At 44.4% G+C, this 20574-nt stretch overlaps 1 protein-coding gene across 1 annotated transcript in view; it reads right to left on the reverse strand.

Annotated features, from left to right (window-relative positions):
* The window catches only part of LOC149819136 (uncharacterized), a 252948-nt gene that overhangs the window by 112883 nt on the left and 119491 nt on the right, over positions 1-20574 (reverse strand). The window contains exons 8-11 of the mRNA XM_089984131.1: positions 19869-19982; positions 19582-19772; positions 19022-19191; positions 18829-18941 (exon numbers count right to left, since the gene is read on the reverse strand). Of these exons, the coding sequence (XP_089840257.1) occupies positions 18829-18941; positions 19022-19191; positions 19582-19772; positions 19869-19982 (588 nt within the window). The remainder of the gene's footprint in view (positions 1-18828; positions 18942-19021; positions 19192-19581; positions 19773-19868; positions 19983-20574) is intronic.

A 20574-nucleotide genomic window follows, 5' to 3' on the forward strand; every position in this document is an offset into this window, starting at 1 on the left:
ACCGCATGCCTTCGTCTTCTGTGGGTGATCAAATTCCATTACATATCCTAAAACCTGATGCCCCACTTTTTTCTTTCTCACCAAAAATATTTGGATGTGTTTGTTTTGTACACAAACTTGGCCCTGACCGTGATAAATTAGCCGCTCAAGCTACAAAATGCATATTTATCGGTTATCCAAAAAATCAAAAGGGCTATCGATGTTATGATCCTATTTCTCGCCGAGAGTATGTCAGTGCGGATGTATCTTTCTTGGAATCTTCTCCATATTACTCTAGTTCCGGTTCCCCGCTGCAGGTTGATCCAGCTGAATCTTTTCCATTACCTATCCCTCCTTTTCTTTTGGAATCTGTGCCCTCCTTACCGAACCAAACTTTATCCTCTTCCAGATTTAATAATCCGCCATTGGTATATGTGCGTAGAGCTCCATGTCCGCAAGAGCCTTCATCTTCTTCTTCTCCTGAGGTAAGTTCTACTGACAATAATGATCTTCAGGATGATGATAGCAGGCCTATTGCTCTACGAAAGGGGACAAGACAATGCACCTTATATCCCATATCTCATTATGTCTCCCATGCCAGAATTGGACATCAAATGAAGTCGTTTATTTCAGCCTTGTCTGCTGAAACCATTCCTCTGAACTATCACCAGGCAGCACTCGATAATCGCTGGAAGCTGGCTATGCAAGAAGAAATGACAGCTTTGGTCTCTCAGCATACCTGGGATCTGTTAAAACATATGTAATAATACCATAATACCCGATAGGGGTATTATTGTCATTTCACAAAGTACCCCATAGGGGTACTTATTTTGTTTCTCTTATTTTACTGTTTTTTATTTTTCTTTTTATTTTTTAATATGTATTTTTTGGATACCGAAAAGGGGCCCCACAATGGAGTCGTTGGGGCTCCCAACGGTCACATATGTGACCGTTGGGGGCTCCCAACGACTCTATTGGGAGCCCCTTTGGTCTCCCTTTCTTATAAATAGGGGGAACCCCCCATGTATGTGGTATTGCTCTTGAGAGCTCCTCTTCAATAATAGTGATATTATTTTTCATGTGTGTAGCCTTTTTATAAGGCCCTTTGTATATCCCTTAGTGGATTTCCTCTCTTGTGCTTGTTGCACTTGTCCGTGTGGGACATAGTGAATGCTTTAGCATTCTTGGTTTCTTCCGCTTATTTCATTACATGGTATCAGAGCCATAAGATCTACTAAAGGTAAAATCTTGTCTCTGTCTACTTCCTTTCTTTCTCACATCTTCATTGTGTAGCAATGGAAGTCAAGATCGATCTATCATTCAAACTCAATGGAAAAAATTACATGATGTGGGCATCCGCAATGGAGAATAATCTCAAAGGCAAGAAGCTTTGGGGTTATGTAATGGGAACCGTTCCGGAACCCCAACTTAAGCTCACAAAGATGGAAGGAGATCAAGAGAAAGCACTTGAAGGCGATGCTCGTCTCAAGGCCATTGAAGATTATAATCATCAAATGGAAGATTGGGAGAGCAACCATGCAAAAATCCTAGCATGGTTTATGAATAATGTCGAACTTAAGGTATGTGCAAATATTGCAAAATTCCGCCGGGCAAATGAAGCTTGGTTTTTTATGAAGGGTATGTTTACCCAAAAGGATCTTGCAAGAGCTTATTTCTTGCAAGAAAAAGTAAGAACCACAAAACAAGGTGACATGAGCATACAAGATTACTATAGTGCTCTAAATCCTTTGTGGGATGAATTGGCTCTTTTAGAGCCTAAATGGGTATCTATGGAGGATGTGGTTCTAAGACAAAAACAAATGGAACAAGATAGATTGTTTCAATTTTTATTTGGGCTTCGTCCCGAATTTGAACAAGTGAGATCCTCACTTCTCCATAGATCCACGTTTCCTCCCTTAGAAGAGGCTATTGCCGAGATTACTCAAGAAGAGACTAGGCATAGCATGGGTAAAAGCATAGAGGAAGTTCTTGCCGTATCTAAACTCGGCATTCATGTTAAAACATACAAACCACCTCATTTTGGTAAGCAAGGGAGTGGTGGAAGAAAAATGATTATATGTCACCATTGTTATGAGCCGGGACATATTAAACCCGTTTGCCCAAAGCTAAATGGGGCATTCAAGCCAAAGGTGGCTTCCGTTGAAGAATCCACCACCAAAGAAGATGACGGCAAGAACGGGGATCTCAAAGATACTCTTGGACAAATCTCCTTGGCTCTTCAACAAATTCTAAAGGTCACCTCTTCCACCTCCGGTGCCGCCATTGCCTCATCATCACCTCCCGGTACGTACTCTTGGATTTTAGATTCCGGAGCCTCTTTTCACATGACTCCTCATGAAAATGCATTAACCAATGTGCACGCCAATTCAAAATTATCTTGTGTCTCTACGGCCGATGCTCGCCTCGTTCTTCCTTGGCATCAGGCAGGGGCTTCGCCCCCTGCCTGTTCGTATTTCATTAGGAGGGGCCGAGCCCCTACCTCTGTGCATGTTCGTCAGGCAGGGGTGAAGCCCCCTGCCTCTCTTTTTCTTCGTCAGGCAGGGGCGCAGCCCTCCCTGCCCTCGCTCTTTGAGAGCAGGGGTACAACCCCCTGCTTCCTCGTACTTTGCCGAAAGCAGGTCAACAGGGGCCCACTGCTCCTGCATCTGCTTCATTCGCGTTAGGTCAGTGGCAATGACTCCGACCTTCTGTTTTGCTGTTAGCGTGCTAAGATTTGTCGCATATTTGCAGCTACAACGGATCCCACTCGCGCTCCGCGACCCGAGCCGTCAGTCGTGTACATCCGCAGACGCCAGCAAGCTCGTAACTCTCCGAGGTAGGGGAAGATTGCACGGAAGACTTGGATAATTGAATTAAGTTCAATTAAACTAAAAATGACCATTAAATAAATATATATATATATATACAAATATATATATATTTATACGAGTATGCACTTAACTCATGGACGCAGTTTCGCGATCCTTGCCCTTTACCTTATGTCAGTCTTTACTTGCCATCACGCATCGCGTCGAGGTTTAGCGTCGCACTTCTGCTTACCGCGCTTACCTTGCCGTCGCACTCTGCGCCTAGGCTCTTGCTTTTGCATATGTGTTGGTATTGCCTTACTATTGCAGATGACGTGCAGATTCTTGCCCTTTGCGTATGCCTTAAGGGCATCCTCGTGGAGGATGCAAGGGGCATTTACCACTTTCTCTCTTACGACGAGAGTTGAGTTGGGAGCTAGCGTTACATCCTCGTCTAAGGAGAAGGATACCTTGCAAGGATCCTGACTCCTTGAGTATGCAGTCCTGCAGACGAGTTGGGGTTCTGTTGAGAAACCTGTATCCCGTCTATCGAGGCCGGTATCGAGTCATGCAAGGCATGTAGATACCCCGATAGCGGATGAGGTTCTAGAAAATCGCATGCATAATGTTGGCACAAGGTACTGCTGTTTCAAAGGATAAAGTAAAGTTGATAAACTTTACATCTTTGTGAGACACTCCTGTTGAGGCTTCTATCGAGGAGCTATACCCCCTTCATCCTAGAGTACTTGTAGTCGTGCACGACACGTCTAGTACTGCGATAATCGGATGAGACGGTCGTGCGACCTCGAACAGTGCTAAATGCATAATGCTGTAATCACATAAATGGCCTCACATTCGCCTTCACAGGCAAGATGCTCGAGTGGTTTAAAGACCACAGCATAGAATGGGTCGTTAGTTAAGCAACCCCTAACGTACCTATTCGCTTCTATGTGTCTGTCAAGGGAGAGGACAGAGCGGTACAAACTCCAATAGACAGGTTGTTAACAACCACCTTACGGGCAACGATTCGGCCTCCCCAGTCATTGGAGTTAGGGGAAAGGGGCTACAATAGTTAGCTCAACACTTCTGCAAAAGTTGGATGCATCCGTGGCACTGCCTCCTTTGGAGAATCCTCTCTCGGCTAAAGCCGTCCCTTTGGAGCGAACTCAACTAGTTATTCGGGTTATTGAAAATACATAGAATAACAGACGCCCGAACTAGTCTCAGTTGTTTCTATGTTTTGCCTGCGCGTACCCGCAAGTTAGTAATTATCGAAACATAAGGTCTGTTCACACTGGTCGTTGGGTCGTGAGACTCGCTTGCACTACTGACTCGCTTGCACTACTGATTCGCTTGCACTACTTATTCGCTTGCACTACTGACTCGCTTGCACTACTGACTCGCTTGCACTACTTATTCGCTTGCACTACTTATTCGCTTGCACTACTTATTCGCTTGCACTACTGACTCGCTTGCACTACTTATTCGCTTGCACTACTGACTTGCTTGCACTACTTATTCGCTTGCACTACTTATGCGCTTGCACTATTTTACCTTGTGCATTGCTTGCCTGTTTGACTGCATATTTGCTTTAAACTGCGTAACCTGCTGAATTAAATGTACATAATTCAGTTTCCTGCAGTCTCTCTTTTGCACCTACTAGTTTTTCGCGAAACTAACCCATTCTATGGGTACAGGTGATGATTAGGTACACCACAGGCGATGGCGCGATGGCAAAATGGCTCCAAGACGTTCTTCTTCCTGCTCTTAGCTCGCGTCCTGTTGTTTGGGGTTTTGTGACGGATTTTCCTTGGGATATCCGAATTTTGTATTATTTGGAGAACTTCTTAAATGAAAGTGGCTTTTACAAGTGTTTGCAAGTAGCATGGGTTGTGCGTTTTGGTTCTTTTAGCTAACGCGCCCAAAGTTGTCAGCTTGCCTTTCTGAAATTAACAAAAGTATAATCTTCCGCTGATTTCGTAAACCATCTCTGAGATGAAGAGATTCCTTTTTAGTCTCTTGTCTGTTTTTTTTTTTGTCTGAAAGGTTTGTAAGTTTGAAATTTTGGGGCGTTACAAAAGTTGTCAGTCGAGGAAGCGGGAGCAGAAAGCGAGGCACTTTCAAAATTTTAGGAAGCGGGAAGCGTAAGACGACTTAGAAGTGAACCAGGAATCGTTTCGAAAGCGACCTAGGAAGCCAGGGGAAAGCGAAAAAAGATAAAATAAAATAAAAATTAAAAAAAAATTAAAAAAAAAGGATGAAGCGGGCTTCCCAATTTTTTTTTAGCTTCCCAGCACGTTTCAAAAGCTTGACGTTTCGCGCTTCCGAAACGCGCTTCGGGGAAGCGCGCTTGTAAAACCCATTGTAAAAAATATCGAACCGGGGTCGGGTCTGGACCCTACCCGGATCCATACCCGAGCCAGCCCTAGCCCGTCGAACGGGCTTTCAGGGGCTGGCAAGGAGCGGCATACAGGGGGCCGCCCACCCCCTGCGCCCTCTACAAAAGGAGCGAGAGAGGGGGAGGAGAGGCGTTCGAGCCTCTCCCCCGACTCTCTCTCGTCTCTCTCCCCTCTGTCTCTGCTCTCCCTCCCCGACTCCATCTCTCTCTCTCTCGTCGCTGAACCGACGCCGGCGAGCCCTCTCCGTCGAGGCAGCCCGGCGACCTCCCACCTCCCCAGGCGACCTCTCTCCCTCTGGCAGCACAGGTAATCCCCTTCTCCTCCCATTTCCCCCCTTCTCCTCCTCTTTTCCGTCAGGCAAGGGGCTCCGCCCCCTTGCCTTCATCTCCTTTAGCAGGCAGGGGGCTCCGCCCCCTGCCCTTTTTACTGTTTCGGCAGGGGCATGGCCCCTGCCCTTCTCTTTCGAGTAGGGGCCGATGGCCCCTGCCCTTCCCTTAAGAAAGGAAGCAGGAGCCTTCGGCTCCTGCCTCGTTTCTTGGAAACACAGGAGGGGCCGATGGCCCCTACCCCTCTCTAGACCGACAGGGGCCTCTGGCCCCTATCCCGTGTTTTGTCGAGCAAAGCTCGGCAGGGGCCATTTGGCCCCTGCCTCCTCTTTTGGAAAGCCGCAGGGGGCCTTTGGCCCCTGCGCTCCCTCTCTCTGCTCATTTTTCCGGCAGGGGCCGATGGCCCCTGCCCTTTCTCTTTCTGGTAGGGGCCGATGGCCCCTGCCCTTAAAAACTAAGCAGGAGCCTTCAGCTCCTGCCTCCCTTTTCGAAAACCCGGCAGGGGCCGATGGCCCCTGCCCTTCTTTAAATATCCGGCAGGGGCCGATGGCCCCTGCACCTGTTTCCTACTGCGGCATGGGTCATTGGACCCTACCCCGTTCTGTTTCAAGTTTGCAGGGACCGTTGATCCCTGCCTTGTTTTGCAGAGAAGCGGAGAACCCAGTCCTTTGTTGTTGTTTTCCTTATTCACTTAAATGCATGCTAATAACGTACCTTTGCAGCTTGTGCAACGGAGCCTGTTCGCGCCCCGCGAACCGAACCGGCGATTACCTACGCTCGTAGACGACCTCTTTCTCGCAATACCCCGAGGTAGGGGAAATTGCACAAGGACTTAAATAACTGAAGCTAGCTTAAATAATTAAAGGCCGAAAGAACAAAAATATATATTTATATACGTATAAGTATATAAGTATGCTTTTAGCTCAAGGACGCGGTTTCGCGATCCTTGTCCTTTATTTACGCACTTTCCTGCTTTTTGTCTTTAATTTGCCGCCGTGCTTTGCGCCCAGGCTTTTATTTACGCATTTTCCTGCTTTCTGTCTTTAATTTGCCGTTGCGCTTTGCGCCCAGGCTATTACTTTTGTATTTCCTGCTTTCTGTCTTTAGCTCAAGGACGCGGTTTCGTGATCCTTGTTCTTTGCTTTCGCATTACTTGTTCTATGTTTGCCGTCGCGCTTTGCGCCCAGGCTTTTGCTTTCACATTTGCTGCTTTCTGTCTTAAGAACTTGCAACCTCGATGGATGAAAGGAGTCCTTTTATATCGAACATACGGTTTTGCAAACAAATGTTGGTTTTGAAGCATCACAGCGGGTCATCCTAAATCAAGCATTCAGAAGTAGTAGTCCCTCTACTCTAGTTCGCTTTTCTGACATAGCTCGAGATTACCCAACATCCGGGACTCTAGCAAGCTTGTGAGCGTAATTTTCTCATGCGAAATCCGCATTTACCGTTTATCGTTATCAGTGTCAAAATTTGTGTTGCATATTGACACTACGATAATGAATGTGAGATTCGAGAAAATCACATGCCATAAGATGGCACATGGTATTGGTCATTTCAAAAGTTTAGAATGATGACATTATATCTTTGCAAATCATGTTGTTGAGGCTCCTATTGAGGACCTAGAACCCTTCCTCGTAACGTGCTCATAGTCATGCATGGCATGCGAGTAATACGACGGATGTTGAGACGGTCATTCGACCTCGACCAGTGCTACGAGCACATTGGTAAACCACATTACAGATTGATTGATTATCGCCTTCACAGGTAAGATGCTCGACTGGGTCAAAAGACCAGAGCATGTAGAATGGGTCGTTGGTTAAGTAACCCCTGACACACCCATTCGTTTTCTAGTTGTCTGTAAAGGGAGAGGATGGATTGGTACACACACTTCGATGGACAGGTTGTTAACAACCATTCTACGAGCAAAGACTCGGTGTCCCCAGTCATCGGAGTTAGGGGATGAGACTACCAGATATTATCCTAGGTGGTAGATCTTTTGGACTTCTGCAGAAGTAGGATGCATCCGTAGCCACGAACGCCTTTGGGGAATCCTCTCTCGGCTAACGGCCGTCCACTTAGGAACGGACTCAACTAGCTATTCGGGTTATTCAAAATACATAGAATAATAGACGCCCGAACTAGTCTCAGTTGTTTCTACGAGTCGCGTCTGCGCGTACCCGCAGTCCAGTTAATGATGGAACATAAAGTAACTTGTGCACTCCACTTGATGAATCATAGAATTGTGTTTTATGCTCAGTGTTTTCAATTCATTATTAAATGTTTTGTTACATCGTGCAGCATGTGCTAGTTAGACTTTTACTTATAAACTGCTCATGTTAGTTCAGTAACTATTTAGTTACTCATCACACATAGTTAATTATTTGTGCTTCTTTCAGACTTTTCTGGCTACTTGTGTACCTACTAGTTTTTCACGAAACTAACCCATTTTATGGGTACAGGTGATGATTAGGTGCTTAGCAGGCGATGGCGCGATTGCGAGATGTGTTCAGGATCCACTGTTACCACTCGCAGCTCTTGTCCTGATCGTTTTGGGTTTTTGTTACAGATTTCTTAAGGAAATCCAAATTTTTAGCAAGCGATGGCGCGATTGCGAGATGTCTTCAGGATCCACTGTTACCACTCGCAGCTTTTGTCCTGATCGTTTTGGGTTTTTGTTACGGATTTCTTAAGGAAATCCAAATTTTGTACAACTTAAAAAAACTATTTATAATACGAATGTTTTCATCTAGATATTTGCAAGTTATGCCTTTGTCTTTTTGCTCTTTTAGCTAACGTGCTCAAGATTGTCAACTTGCCCTCTTTTCTTTTAAAGAAATGCTTCCGCTGATTTTATAAATAACCTCTGAAATAAAAAGGATTTTCTAGCCTTTTAAACCATTTTCAAAAGGTTTACAAGTTCGAAATTTTGGGGCGTTACAACTTTTGGTATCAGAGCCGAAGGTTATACAGTGATTCTTGAACATCTGGCATCCGCATCGCGCTGTAAGTAATCTCTTTTTATGTTTTTACTATTAAATTTTAGCATACCTTACATGGGTAATTGGGATCTCTTAAAGAATATGAATCCTTCGGACGGTGCGGAGTACGTACCCGGCAGAGGCGCACGACGGATGCGTTGCCGTTCAAGAAGGGGAAGGAACCCTACGACTTTTTGTCACGACTGTGAAGGGTCCCGAGCTAAGTTTTTGACAAGAAGGCCGAACCCCCCTACTTTTGCGGATCCTTGGGGCTTTACACTACCAAATGCTTACCGTGCACCACTTGCCGCTACTTGGGCATCAGTGCACCGTCAGGATAGGGGTCACGTCCTATGGCACGTTTATGCTAACCATCCCGATGAGCCAGTGCCTCTCGAAATGCGGGTTCCCTTAAATGGTCACATACCAAGACACGTTTTGCTTAACCATCGTACCACTTTGGAATCATCAAAAGCGGAATCTTCCTGGCGGGCCCGGATGGAATGTGTTTTCTGTGGCGAAGACGGGCACACAATGACTAATTGCCAATTTAGAAAAGCATACGACAAGAGGGTGTCGGCAGCCCAAGATTTGGAAGACAGCTTCCTCAATCCAGGGTGCCCAAGGCAATCGTTCGCCCGCTTATAGACCCTCGCCCAACTCGCCAATATACTCACCTGCCTCCTACTCATCTCAATACTCAGCCGATTCTCTGAAATACACTCCGGCCTCGCCACCTTATGCGCCAAATGCTTCACCGCATTACACCCTCACGACCCCTCCTTACGGTCAAGGAGTCCCAAATGAAGAATTGCATCGTTTTTCCCCTCCGCGAGGGATCAGGCATACGGGTATTGCAAGAGAGTACTTGAAGAAGTACTCTCGTCGACCCTAAAGGATATAGGACTCGTTTTATTATCGGCTTGTCCTTTTGTTTAACAAATAACTTTTGTACCAGAGTTTGTGTACTCTGTTGCTTTTTGTAAAGTGTCTTTTTGTACCAGCACTGCTGGGTTTTTGTAACTTTGACACTTAGAAATACTACGATATTTTGGGTTCTTCACTATGTTTCTTTGAATCCTAACTTACGTATCATTTTATATTAAGAATGGTGCAAGGTACGAACGAAGGTTCGTCTGATGATTGGTCAGATCAACGAGGATTTGTCATGGATTCTCTCGGTGATTTGGCAGATGCAATTCGAGGCCAAATGCGCGCTCCTGCACCCTCCTCCGAGCCAAGCCATCATACGACGGTCTCATATGAGAAATTTCTGAAACTTGATCCGCCCATTTTCGTTGGCAAAACCGATCCAGACTTTGCAGAAAACTGGATTAAAGAGGTGGAACGAGTTTTCCGAGTGCTGAATGTCCCAGACGACAAGAAGACTTTGTTTGGAACCTTCCGATTGAAGGATGACGCCCGCAATTGGTGGGACACGACCCAAGATATTCTGTTCCCAGATTCATCCGTGATTCCTTGGGAAGCCTTCAAAAAGGCGTTTTTGGAAAATTACTTTCCTCCTCATGCACGAGAGAAAAAGAAGGTCGAATTTTTGGAACTCTGCCAGGGAACCTCCAAATTGAAGGACTATATCGCCAATTTTCAAAGGCTGGAGCGTTACTGTCCCGGCCTGTTCGACGGTGAATGCGAACGGGCCGACAAGTTCGTTCGAGGATTGAGGGAAGGACTCCGACCTAGGGTCCTCACCAGCATGCCCTCAACCTTCTCCGCGGCAGTTGCGGCTGCCACCCTCCTGAGCGAAGACTGGGAGCGCTCTAAGAGCACCCAGGCCAAGAAGTCACGTGTCGCAGGTGGAGAGCAAAAGAAGACCCCTTCCGGCGGCCAAGCCAAGCGGCCGCCCTTTTTTGTAAAAAGGGGAGGAGGAAGGAGGCAGGCTCCTCCTCACAAGCGTCAGCGCCCTCAGGGTAACCCTCCAGTTAGGCAGAAGCTAGTGATGCTTGCCCCCTGTGCTCGCGACCCCATCCTGGACAGGCATGCCCTCGTGAAACCGGTGGATGCTTATATTGTGGCAAGATGGGCCACTACATCAGTGAATGCCGCAAGAAGGCGATTGATGATCTCAGGCGAAACAACGGAGCACCTCTGTTTCCTCGACCACCGCAGCAACCGCAACAACCACAACAGCCGCAATCCAGCGGTCAGAAGAAGACGCCAGGACGCGTCTACACCGCCACGGTCGAGCAGTTGACCAAGGGCGAGCTCGTGCAAGGTACCATTCTGGTTGCTAACCAAGCAGCTTTCGTACTCTTTGACTGTGGTGCCACTCATTCCTTTATTTCCGTAAAGTTTGCCGAACACTTGCACTTACCTATTAGTCCTTTGAACAATGTTCTCGACGTGTATAATCCAATTGGGAAGAACACAGTTTGTGCGACCTACGTACCAGCTTTGGACGTAGTCTTAGCCGATCGGCACTTGCCCGCTCGTGCTATCCTGCTTGAGATGACAGAATTCGACGTCATCCTAGGCATGGATTGGTTGCACAAGTACCATGCCAAAATCTTTTGTCGGGATAGTAGAATTGTCTTGTCTCCACCAGGGATGCCTAAGGTAGAATTCAAGATCGTGAGACCGGTTCGAGCTAGCAAGATAGTTTCTTCGCTAAAAGCGCAAAACTACCTAAGAAGGGGATGCACTGCCTTTTTAGTCAGTGTCGTCCAGTCTGAGTCATTACAAGTTTCGATCAGAGATTTGGAGGTTGTTCGTGATTTTCCAGACGTCTTCCCAGAGGAGTTGCCAGGACTTCCCCCGCCTCGTGAAGTGGAATTCAACATCGAGTTGCTACCAGGTACCGCGCCGATTTCTAAAGCACCATACCGAATGGCCCCAGCTGAGCTCGAGGAGCTCAAGAAGCAATTGCAGGAGTTTATGGATTTGGGTTTCATTCGCCCCAGTGTCTCGCCCTGGGGAGCTCCTGTCCTATTCGTTAAAAAGAAGGATGGATCGTTGCGATTGTGCATTGATTATCGAATACTCAATCAGGCCACAATAAAGAATAAGTATCTGTTGCCTCGCATCGAGGATCTTTTCGATCAGCTAAGGAGGGCTAGGGTATTCTCTAAAATCGACCTTAGATCTGGGTACCATCAACTCAGAATTAAGGGAGATGATATCTCCAAAACAGCTTTTCGAACCAGGTATGGGCATTACGAGTTTACTGTCATGCCTTTCGGACTCACCAACGCTCCTGCAGCCTTCATGGACCTCATGAACCGTGTGTTCAAACCCTTTTTGGACACTTTCGTAATCGTGTTCGTCGATGACATCCTGGTGTACTCGGAGACCTGGGATCAACATCGCGAACACCTGATCATAATCTTGGAGACCCTGCGGAAGGAGTGTTTGTTCGCTAAGTTCTCCAAAAGCGAGTTTTGGCTCAAGAAAGTTATGTTTTTGGGTCATGTTATATCTGAAAAAGGCGTATCCGTAGATCCTGCCAAGGTGGAGCCCATACTAAATTGGCAACAACCGAGGAATGTTCGTGACATCAGGAGTTTCCTTGGATTAGCTGGATATTATCGAAAATTTATCCAAGACTTTTCCAAAATCTCTCTACCTATGACAAAACTGCTAAAGAAGGAGGCTAAGTTCGTGTGGGACGATACGTGCGAAAACAGTTTTCATATGCTGAAGGAGTGACTTACTACCGCTCCTATCTTGGCCTTGCCTTCAGGACAAGGCGGCTTCGTGATCTATATGGACGCTTCAGGAACAGGCTTGGGATGTGTCTTGATGCAAAATAGGAAAGTAATCGCCTACGCCTCGCGCCAACTCAAAATCCATGAGAAGAATTACCCGACCCATGATTTAGAGTTAGCAGCCGTGGTCTTCGCTTTGAAGATATGGCGACACTATTTATACGGGGAACAGTTCGAGGCTTTTACGGATCACAAGAGCCTTAAGTACTTATTCTCGCAGAAAGAGCTGAACATGAGGCAACGACGTTGGTTAGAATTCTTAAAAGATTACGATTTCACCCTTTCCTACCATCCAGGGAAGGCAAACGTCGTGGCTGACGCTCTCAGCCGCAAGGCTTCCGGTGTTTCTTTCAATCTATTATACGCTGATTGGAAGCTTTTTAAGGATCTGGTTTCTTGGAAACCATTTGCGGTCACGCAGCATTCTATCAGACTTTCCAATCTAGTGGCCCAACCTGAGCTTTTAGCAAAGATTTTTGCTGCGCAAAGGATTGATGCGCAATACGTAAAGCTAAAGGCTCAAGCACAGCAGCCTGATACCCCCTTTTGTCTGAAGGAAGAAGGAAGTTTATGGCGTAAGAATCGCCTCTGGGTCCCAAATGATCCTGTTTTGAGAGACGAGATTCTCGCGGAAGCTCACAAGTCCAGATACACGATCCACCCAGGAGGCACGAAAATGTTCAAAGACCTGCAGCGAGGTTATTGGTGGAGCGGAATGAAGCGAGACGTGGCCGAGTATATCGCCAAGTGTTTGACTTGTCAACAGATTAAGATCGAGCATCAACGACCTAGCGGAGTAATGCAGCAGATTGAAATCCCACAATGGAAATGGAAAGACATCACTATGGACTTTATCGTCGGTTTGCCGAAGACTCGGAGAAAACATGATGCGATTTGGGTAATCGTCGATCGACTTACCAAATCGGCACATTTCCTTCCAATTCGCCTCAGTCAGTCACTCGACAGTCTGGCGGACCTCTATGTTCGGGAGATTGTAAGATTGTACGGTGTTCCAGTGTCCATCATCTCCGATCGCGACCCTAGGTTCACCTCAAGATTTTGGGGACAATTGCAGTCAGCTTTGGGTACAAAATTGAAGTTTAGCACCGCTTTCCACCCTCAGACCGATGGGCAGTCTGAACGCACGATTCAGACTTTGGAAGACATGCTACGTGCATGCATGTTGGATTGGAAAGGAGAATGGGATTCTCAAACCAGTCTGACAGAATTCGCGTACAACAACAGTTATCACGCTAGCATCGGGATGGCCCCTTACGAGGCCTTGTACGGGAAGCCCTGCCGATCACCTCTCTACTGGAACGAGGTCGGCGAGCGAAGATTGGATTCTCCGGTAGTGTTACAACACTACACTCAGCAAGTGCAGTTGATTTGGGAGCGATTCCGTACTGCCCAGAGCCGACAGAAAAGTTATGCGGATCGTCGTCATCGAGAGCTCACATTCTCGACGGGAGATATGGTTTTTGTTAAGGTATCTCCCACAAAAAGCGTTTTCCGGTTCGGGAAAAAGGGGAAGCTAAGTCTCAGATTCGTCGGACCATTAGAGATCCTAGATCGAATTGGTGAAGCAGCTTACCGTGTGGCTTTACCTCCTCAATACGCTCAGATCCATAATGTCTTTCACATATCCATGTTGAGGAAATATGTGCACGACCCGTCACACATCATCCATTATGATGATGTAGACATTCAGAAGGATTTATCTTTCGAGGAAAGACCAATCGAAATCGTGGATCGTCGAGATCAAGTGCTTAGGTCAAAGACGATATCCCTTGTCAAGGTGCGTTGGCAGCACCATGGGATAGAAGAATGTACTTGGGAGCCAGATTCTGATATTAGGGAGAAATACCCTGACTTGTACTTGGAGCGATAATTTCAATCTAATTTCGAGGACAAAATTATTTTAAGGAGGGTAGGATGTAAAACCCATTGTAAAATATATATATATATATATCGGACCCGGCTCCTGCCTCGTTTCTTGGAAACACAGCAGGGGCCGATGGCCCCTGCCCCTCTCTAGACCGACAGGGGCCTCTGGCCCTTGTCCCGTGTTTTGTCGAGCAAAGCACGGCAGGGGCCATTTGGCCCCTGCCTCCTCTTTTGGAAAGCCGCAGGGGGCCTTTGGCCCCTGCGCTCCCTCTCTCTGCTCATTTTTCCGGCAGGGGCCGATGGCCCCTGCCCTTCTTTAAATATCCGGCAGGGGCCGATGGCCCCTGCACCTGTTTCCTTTTGCGGCATGGGTCATTGGACCCTACCCCGTTCTGTTTCAAGTTTGCAGGGACCGTTGATCCCTGCCTTGTTTTGCAGAGAAGCGGAGACCCCAGTCCTTTGTTGTCGTTTTCCTTATTCACTTAAATGCATGCTAATAACGTACCTTTGCAGCTTGCGCAACAGAGCCCGTTCGCGCCCCGCGAACCGAACCGGCGATTACCTACGCTCGTAGACGACCTCTTTCTCGCAATACCCCGAGGTAGGGGAAATTGCACAAGGACTTAAATAACTGAAGCTAGCTTAAATAATTAAAGGCCGAAAGAACAAAAATATATATTTATATACGTATAAGTATATAAGTATGCTTTTAGCTCAAGGACGCGGTTTCGCGATCCTTGTCCTTTATTTACGCACTTTCCTGCTTTCTGTCTTTAATTTGCCGTCGTGCTTTGCGCCCAGGCTTTTATTTACGCATTTTCCTGCTTTCTGTCTTTAATTTGCCGCCGCGCTTTGCGCCCAGGCTATTACTTTCGTATTTCCTGCTTTCTGTCTTTAGCTCAAGGACGCGGTTTCGCGATCCTTGTCCTTTGCTTTCGCATTACTTGTTCTATGTTTGCCGTCGCGCTTTGCGCCCAGGCTTTTGCTTTCACATTTGCTGCTTTCTGTCTTAAGAACTTGCAACCTCGATGGATGAAAGGAGTCCTTTTATATCGAACATACGGTTTTGCAAACAAATGTTGGTTTTGAAGCATCACAGCGGGTCATCCTAAATCAAGCATTCAGAAGGAGTAGTTCCTCTACTCTAGTTCGCTTTTCTGACATAGCTCGAGATTACCCAACATCCGGGACTCTAGCAAGCTTGTGAGCGTAATTTTCTCATGCGAAATCCGCATTTACCGTTTATCATTATCAGTGTCAAAATTTGTGTTGCATATTGACACTACGATAATGAATGTGAGATTCAAGAAAATCACATGCCATAAGATGGCACATGGTATTGGTTATTTCAAAAGTTTAGAATGATGACATTATATCTTTGCAAATCATGTTGTTGAGGCTCCTATTGAGGACCTAGAACCCTTCCTCGTAACGTGCTCATAGTCATGCATGGCATGCGAGTAATACGACGGATGTTGAGACGGTCATTCGACCTCGACCAGTGCTACGAGCACATTGGTAAACCACATTACAGATTGATTGATTATCGCCTTCACAGGTAAGATGCTCGACTGGGTCAAAAGACCAGAGCATGTAGAATGGGTCGTTGGTTAAGTAACCCCTGACACACCCATTCGTTTTCTAGTTGTCTGTAAAGGGAGAGGATGGATTGGTACATACACTTCGATGGACAGGTTGTTAACAATCATTCTACGAGCAAAGACTCGGTGTCTCCAGTCATCGGAGTTAGGGGATGAGACTACCAGATATTATCCTAGGTGGTAGATCTTTTGGACTTCTGCAGAAGTAGGATGCATCCGTAGCCACGAACGCCTTTGGGGAATCCTCTCTCGGCTAACGGCCGTCCCCTTAGGAACGGACTCAACTAGCTATTCGGGTTATTCAAAATACATAGAATAATAGACGCCCGAACTAGTCTCAGTTGTTTCTACGAGTCGCGTCTGCGCGTACCCGCAGTCCAGTTAATGATGGAACATAAAGTAGCTTGTGCACTCCACTTGATGAATCATAGAATTGTGTTTTATGCTCAGTGTTTTCAATTCATTATTAAATGTTTTGTTACATCGTGCAGCATGTGCTAGTTAGACTTTTACTTATAAACTGCTCATGTTAGTTCAGTAACTATTTAGTTACTCATCACACATAGTTAATTATTTGTGCTTCTTTCAGACTTTTCTGTCTACTTGTGCACCTACTAGTTTTTCACGAAACTAACCCATTTTATGGGTACAGGTGATGATTAGGTGCTTAGCAGGTGATGGTGCGATTGCGAGATATCTTCAGGATCCACTGTTACCACTCGCAACTCTTGTCCTGATCGTTTTGGGTTTTTGTTACGGATTTCTTAAGGAAATCCAAATTTTGTACAACTTAAAAAAACTATTTATAATACGAATGTTTTCATTTAGATATTTGCAAGTTATGCCTTTGTCTTTTTGCTCTTTTAGCTAACGTGCCCAAGATTGTCAACTTGCCCTCTTTTCTTTTAAAGAAATGCTTCCGCTGATTTTATAAATAACCTCTGAAATAAAAAGGATTTTCTAGCCTTTTAAACCATTTTCAAAAGGTTTACAAGTTCGAAATTTTGGGCGTTACAGCGCTTCCCAACTCCCTATGGTGCTTCTGATAACTCTGGGCTGCAGTATGACAGTGGAACATGTGGTTGTTGGGTGTCAAGAATGCCTTCTTGAATGGAGATCTAGAAGAGGAGGCGTATATGAAACTGCCACAAGGATATTCATACCCAAAGGGTAGAGTTTGCAGACTACACAAAGCGCTATATAGACTCAAACAAGCACCACGGCCATGGTTTGAGAAGTTTAGTTCAGCAGTGAAATCTCTTGGATTTGAGCAAAGCTACCATGACCCTGCTTTGTTTGTGTCTTCTTCTATACTGGGAAAATGCATATTACTTCTCTATGTAGATGATATGATTCTCACAAGAGATGACTTGGATAGAGTTGAGGAGACCAAAAAAAAGTTGGCTAGCTTGTTTGAGATGAAAGATCTAGAGTGTTTGAAATATTTTCTTGGTCTGGAGATAGCAAACTCTAAAAGGAGATTATACTTGTCCCAACATAAGTATGCAATAGATTTGGTGGTAAAGGCAAGGTTGGCAGATGATTTAAAAGGAGTCAATTCTCCTATGGAAGCAAATCCGAAGATGAGAGCCTCAAATGATGTAGAGCTAGAGAATCATGTAGTATACAGACAATTGGTTGGAAGCCTCATATACTTTTCTATATCCAGGCCGAATATTACCTATGCAATTCATATAGTCAGTCAATTTATGTATGCACCCAGGACAGTTCATTTATTTGCAGTACCCAGAATTATCGGATATGTGAGAAACACTATGCACTATGGTAGGTTCTTTTCATCATCATTTGCCTCAGAGCTGAGAGTATTTTGTGTGATGCTGATTTTGGAGGCTTTACTCAAGATTGTCTCTCTACTATAGGTTTCTGTATTTTTCTTGGAAGCTCCCTGATCTCATGGAAAAGCAAGAAGCAACAGAGGTTTGCCTTGTCCACAGAGGAAGCAAAATATAGAGTTATGGTGCAAGTCACTACTGAGATTATTTAGATACGATGGCTATTGGGTGAGTTGGGAGTGTCCATTATTGACAAAACTTTCTTATATTGCGACAATATGAATTTTACTCATATTGCAAAGAATCCAGAGTTTCATAAGCGAACCAAGCACACTGAAATAGATTGTCATTATACAAAGAATGCCTATGAAGATGGAGTTATTACTCTAGAACATGTAAGCTCAAAGAATCAGATAGTAGATGTTTTTACTAAGTCTTGTTCCTTCACATTTCAGCTTATTCCTTTCCAAACTCAATGATTTCATTGCATCATCCCAAGTTTGAAGGGGAGTGTTAAGAGTTATGTAAAAAACTATATTACCTTTTGTGTACTGCCCTTTGTTTAGCATTCTTTTGTATATAACATTTGTATTAAGGTTACTTTCGTCCATGTTAGGTTTTCTTTTTTTGCCTTGTATTGTACATAAAAGGGTAGACCCCTAAGATTATGTATCTCCTTTTTTGTGTTAACGTGAATGAAGCTCTCCTTCTACCATTACTTCTTTGAAGCTAATAAGAACAAACACTCAAGAGCTCACAAGCCACTAATGGGAATAACTCAGACATAAAAAATACAATTTTATTATATTAACAAATGCTCAAGAGAAGCATTAGAAAAAAGGGGACAAGATGTCCCTTATATAGGCTAAAGAGAGGGACTCAAGGGGGGCCACTATAGCTGTTGGGGCGCCCCAACAACTACATGGCCTAAAGACCATAATGGCCTTACATAAAAAAGGAAAGACAAAAAATAAAAATAAAAATAAATATCAAATCTACCCTTAATGGACAGGACCTATTACACATGCAGACTGCCCCTAATGGGCAGGACCTGTTACACATACAGAATTACAAAAATACCCCTAGAGGGTATTACTTCTTAAAAGAGAAGAAACATACACATACAGAATTACAAAAATACCCCTAGAGGGTATTACTTCTTAAAAGAGAAGAAACATACACACACACAATGTGTGTGTGTGTGTGTACGTGAAGAGATACACATATATATTTAACAACACACACACACACACGCATGCAAGATGGGGGTGTGGGAGAAGAAGAAGCTCACTGATTGATCCAGAAAAGCTGCAACCATGCAGCCTTCACTTACCTGGAACATGCACACGGTTGTCCCATTGACTGGAAATCCACAGGCTAGAATTGTGCAACCCAGTCTAGCATCACCATAGATCTGGAGATCCTCTATGCCATGCAAGAGATGCTCTTTCCAAAGACAAAAAGTATAAAGGAAAGGTGAATATACACTTGATGATACAACTTTTATAACACATTTAATTTACTACCTTCCGGAACAGGAAAACCAGGTTCATCATTGACATTGGGGAAGTTCAAATGCATATCCGGCATTCCTGTTTCATGTGACAGTTTTCCTGCCAAATTTTGCACTCTGCTAAAAGCAAAGTCCCCAGTTCTCCCGTCTGATGAATTGACAGTATTAGGATGTTCAATGCCTCTGTCATGGTAGGAAATTCACTAAGCAATAAATTCAACAGCAGAAAATCAAGTAGCTCTAACCATTCAACTGTCAAAAGGACCAGCATTACATATTCCATGCATATTGAAGACTTATAAATTCCAAGATAGGCAGATTATTCAAGAATAATAACACCAAGCCAACCAAACATTCAAACAAGTATGGGATAATATAGCAGTAGACCATAACTCAGTAAACTGAAGAACACTGACATGTATGAGATAATAAAGGAACAGCGTATTCATTTATATCCTTCCCCAGTCAGCAACCTTTCTCTATCATAAACTACTTATGAATGGGATGAGGACTGTAAATGTATCAAAAGACAAGCTTCCTTCATAGGCATTGGTATAGAATTCACATACTAACTTAATCCTAGAAGACGATATGCCCATCAAGTTTCCATTGATGGTCGGATGTTGCATGCCAGAACCCTGAAACAATGTTCCTTCTTTCCCATCCATCATAGGAATATATTTGGGCATATTTGGAGCAGCAGACGCTGAAGGATAATCACTTGGATGGAGTTGATAAGGATACAAACTGAAAGATGTTGATGCCTACAAGAAAAAAATTGCACTCTTAATTCATTAGAAATTAAATTAAAACATAACCTAAAATTAAGTTTGAAAAGAAAAAGGAAGTGAAAGCTGTACCACTGGAAAATGAGAATCATGATTGCTCAATGCTGCTGATGGTTGAATATCTAATTTTTGGGATATTTTCTCAGCATGATTTGCAATTTGAGTTTCTAGAGTATCTCTACCAGCCTGTTGTGCAGTGAAAATCAGTTTCTAGTAAACAAAATAACAGTCATGAGCATTCCACTCATAGTTTTCATAAAAATAACATTAATTTTTTTTTGGATAAGCAAAAATAACATTAATTGTGTAGCTTAATATGTACCAAAGACTGATATTCCTGATGTTTGAAATTATGTCAATCAACTGATGCAGCATAACTTCTGAACACCACCTTATTTCTTGAGGAAAGAACGTACTTAGCTGTTCACTGGGTAAAACATGTGTGTGCATAAATACACACATATTATATATCTTCTACCATGACCAGTATTACATTGTTTAAGCTATCTTTAGCAGGCACAGTAGCAAAACTAGGATCTTGGAAAATCTATGGAATATTTAATGAGATCATAAGCTTCCACATCTTTTCAGGTTTAACAGGATGATCAAAATAACCTTTGAGTGAGTTACATTGACACCACTTCCATTTGAATTGATCCTCGTAGATCTTGTTTGCAGTATTTAGGCTTGTTTCATTTCATCAGACCAATTCTTTTAGGTACTTACTTTTTTAAGGATGTCTGTGGCTGCTGAGTTCTTTCCACCAAAAACTCATCTG

This window comes from Nuphar pumila, chromosome 13 (genome assembly GCF_984573655.1).
Source record: "Nuphar pumila chromosome 13, dmNupPumi1.hap1.1, whole genome shotgun sequence".
Taxonomy (NCBI): Eukaryota; Viridiplantae; Streptophyta; class Magnoliopsida; order Nymphaeales; family Nymphaeaceae; genus Nuphar; species Nuphar pumila.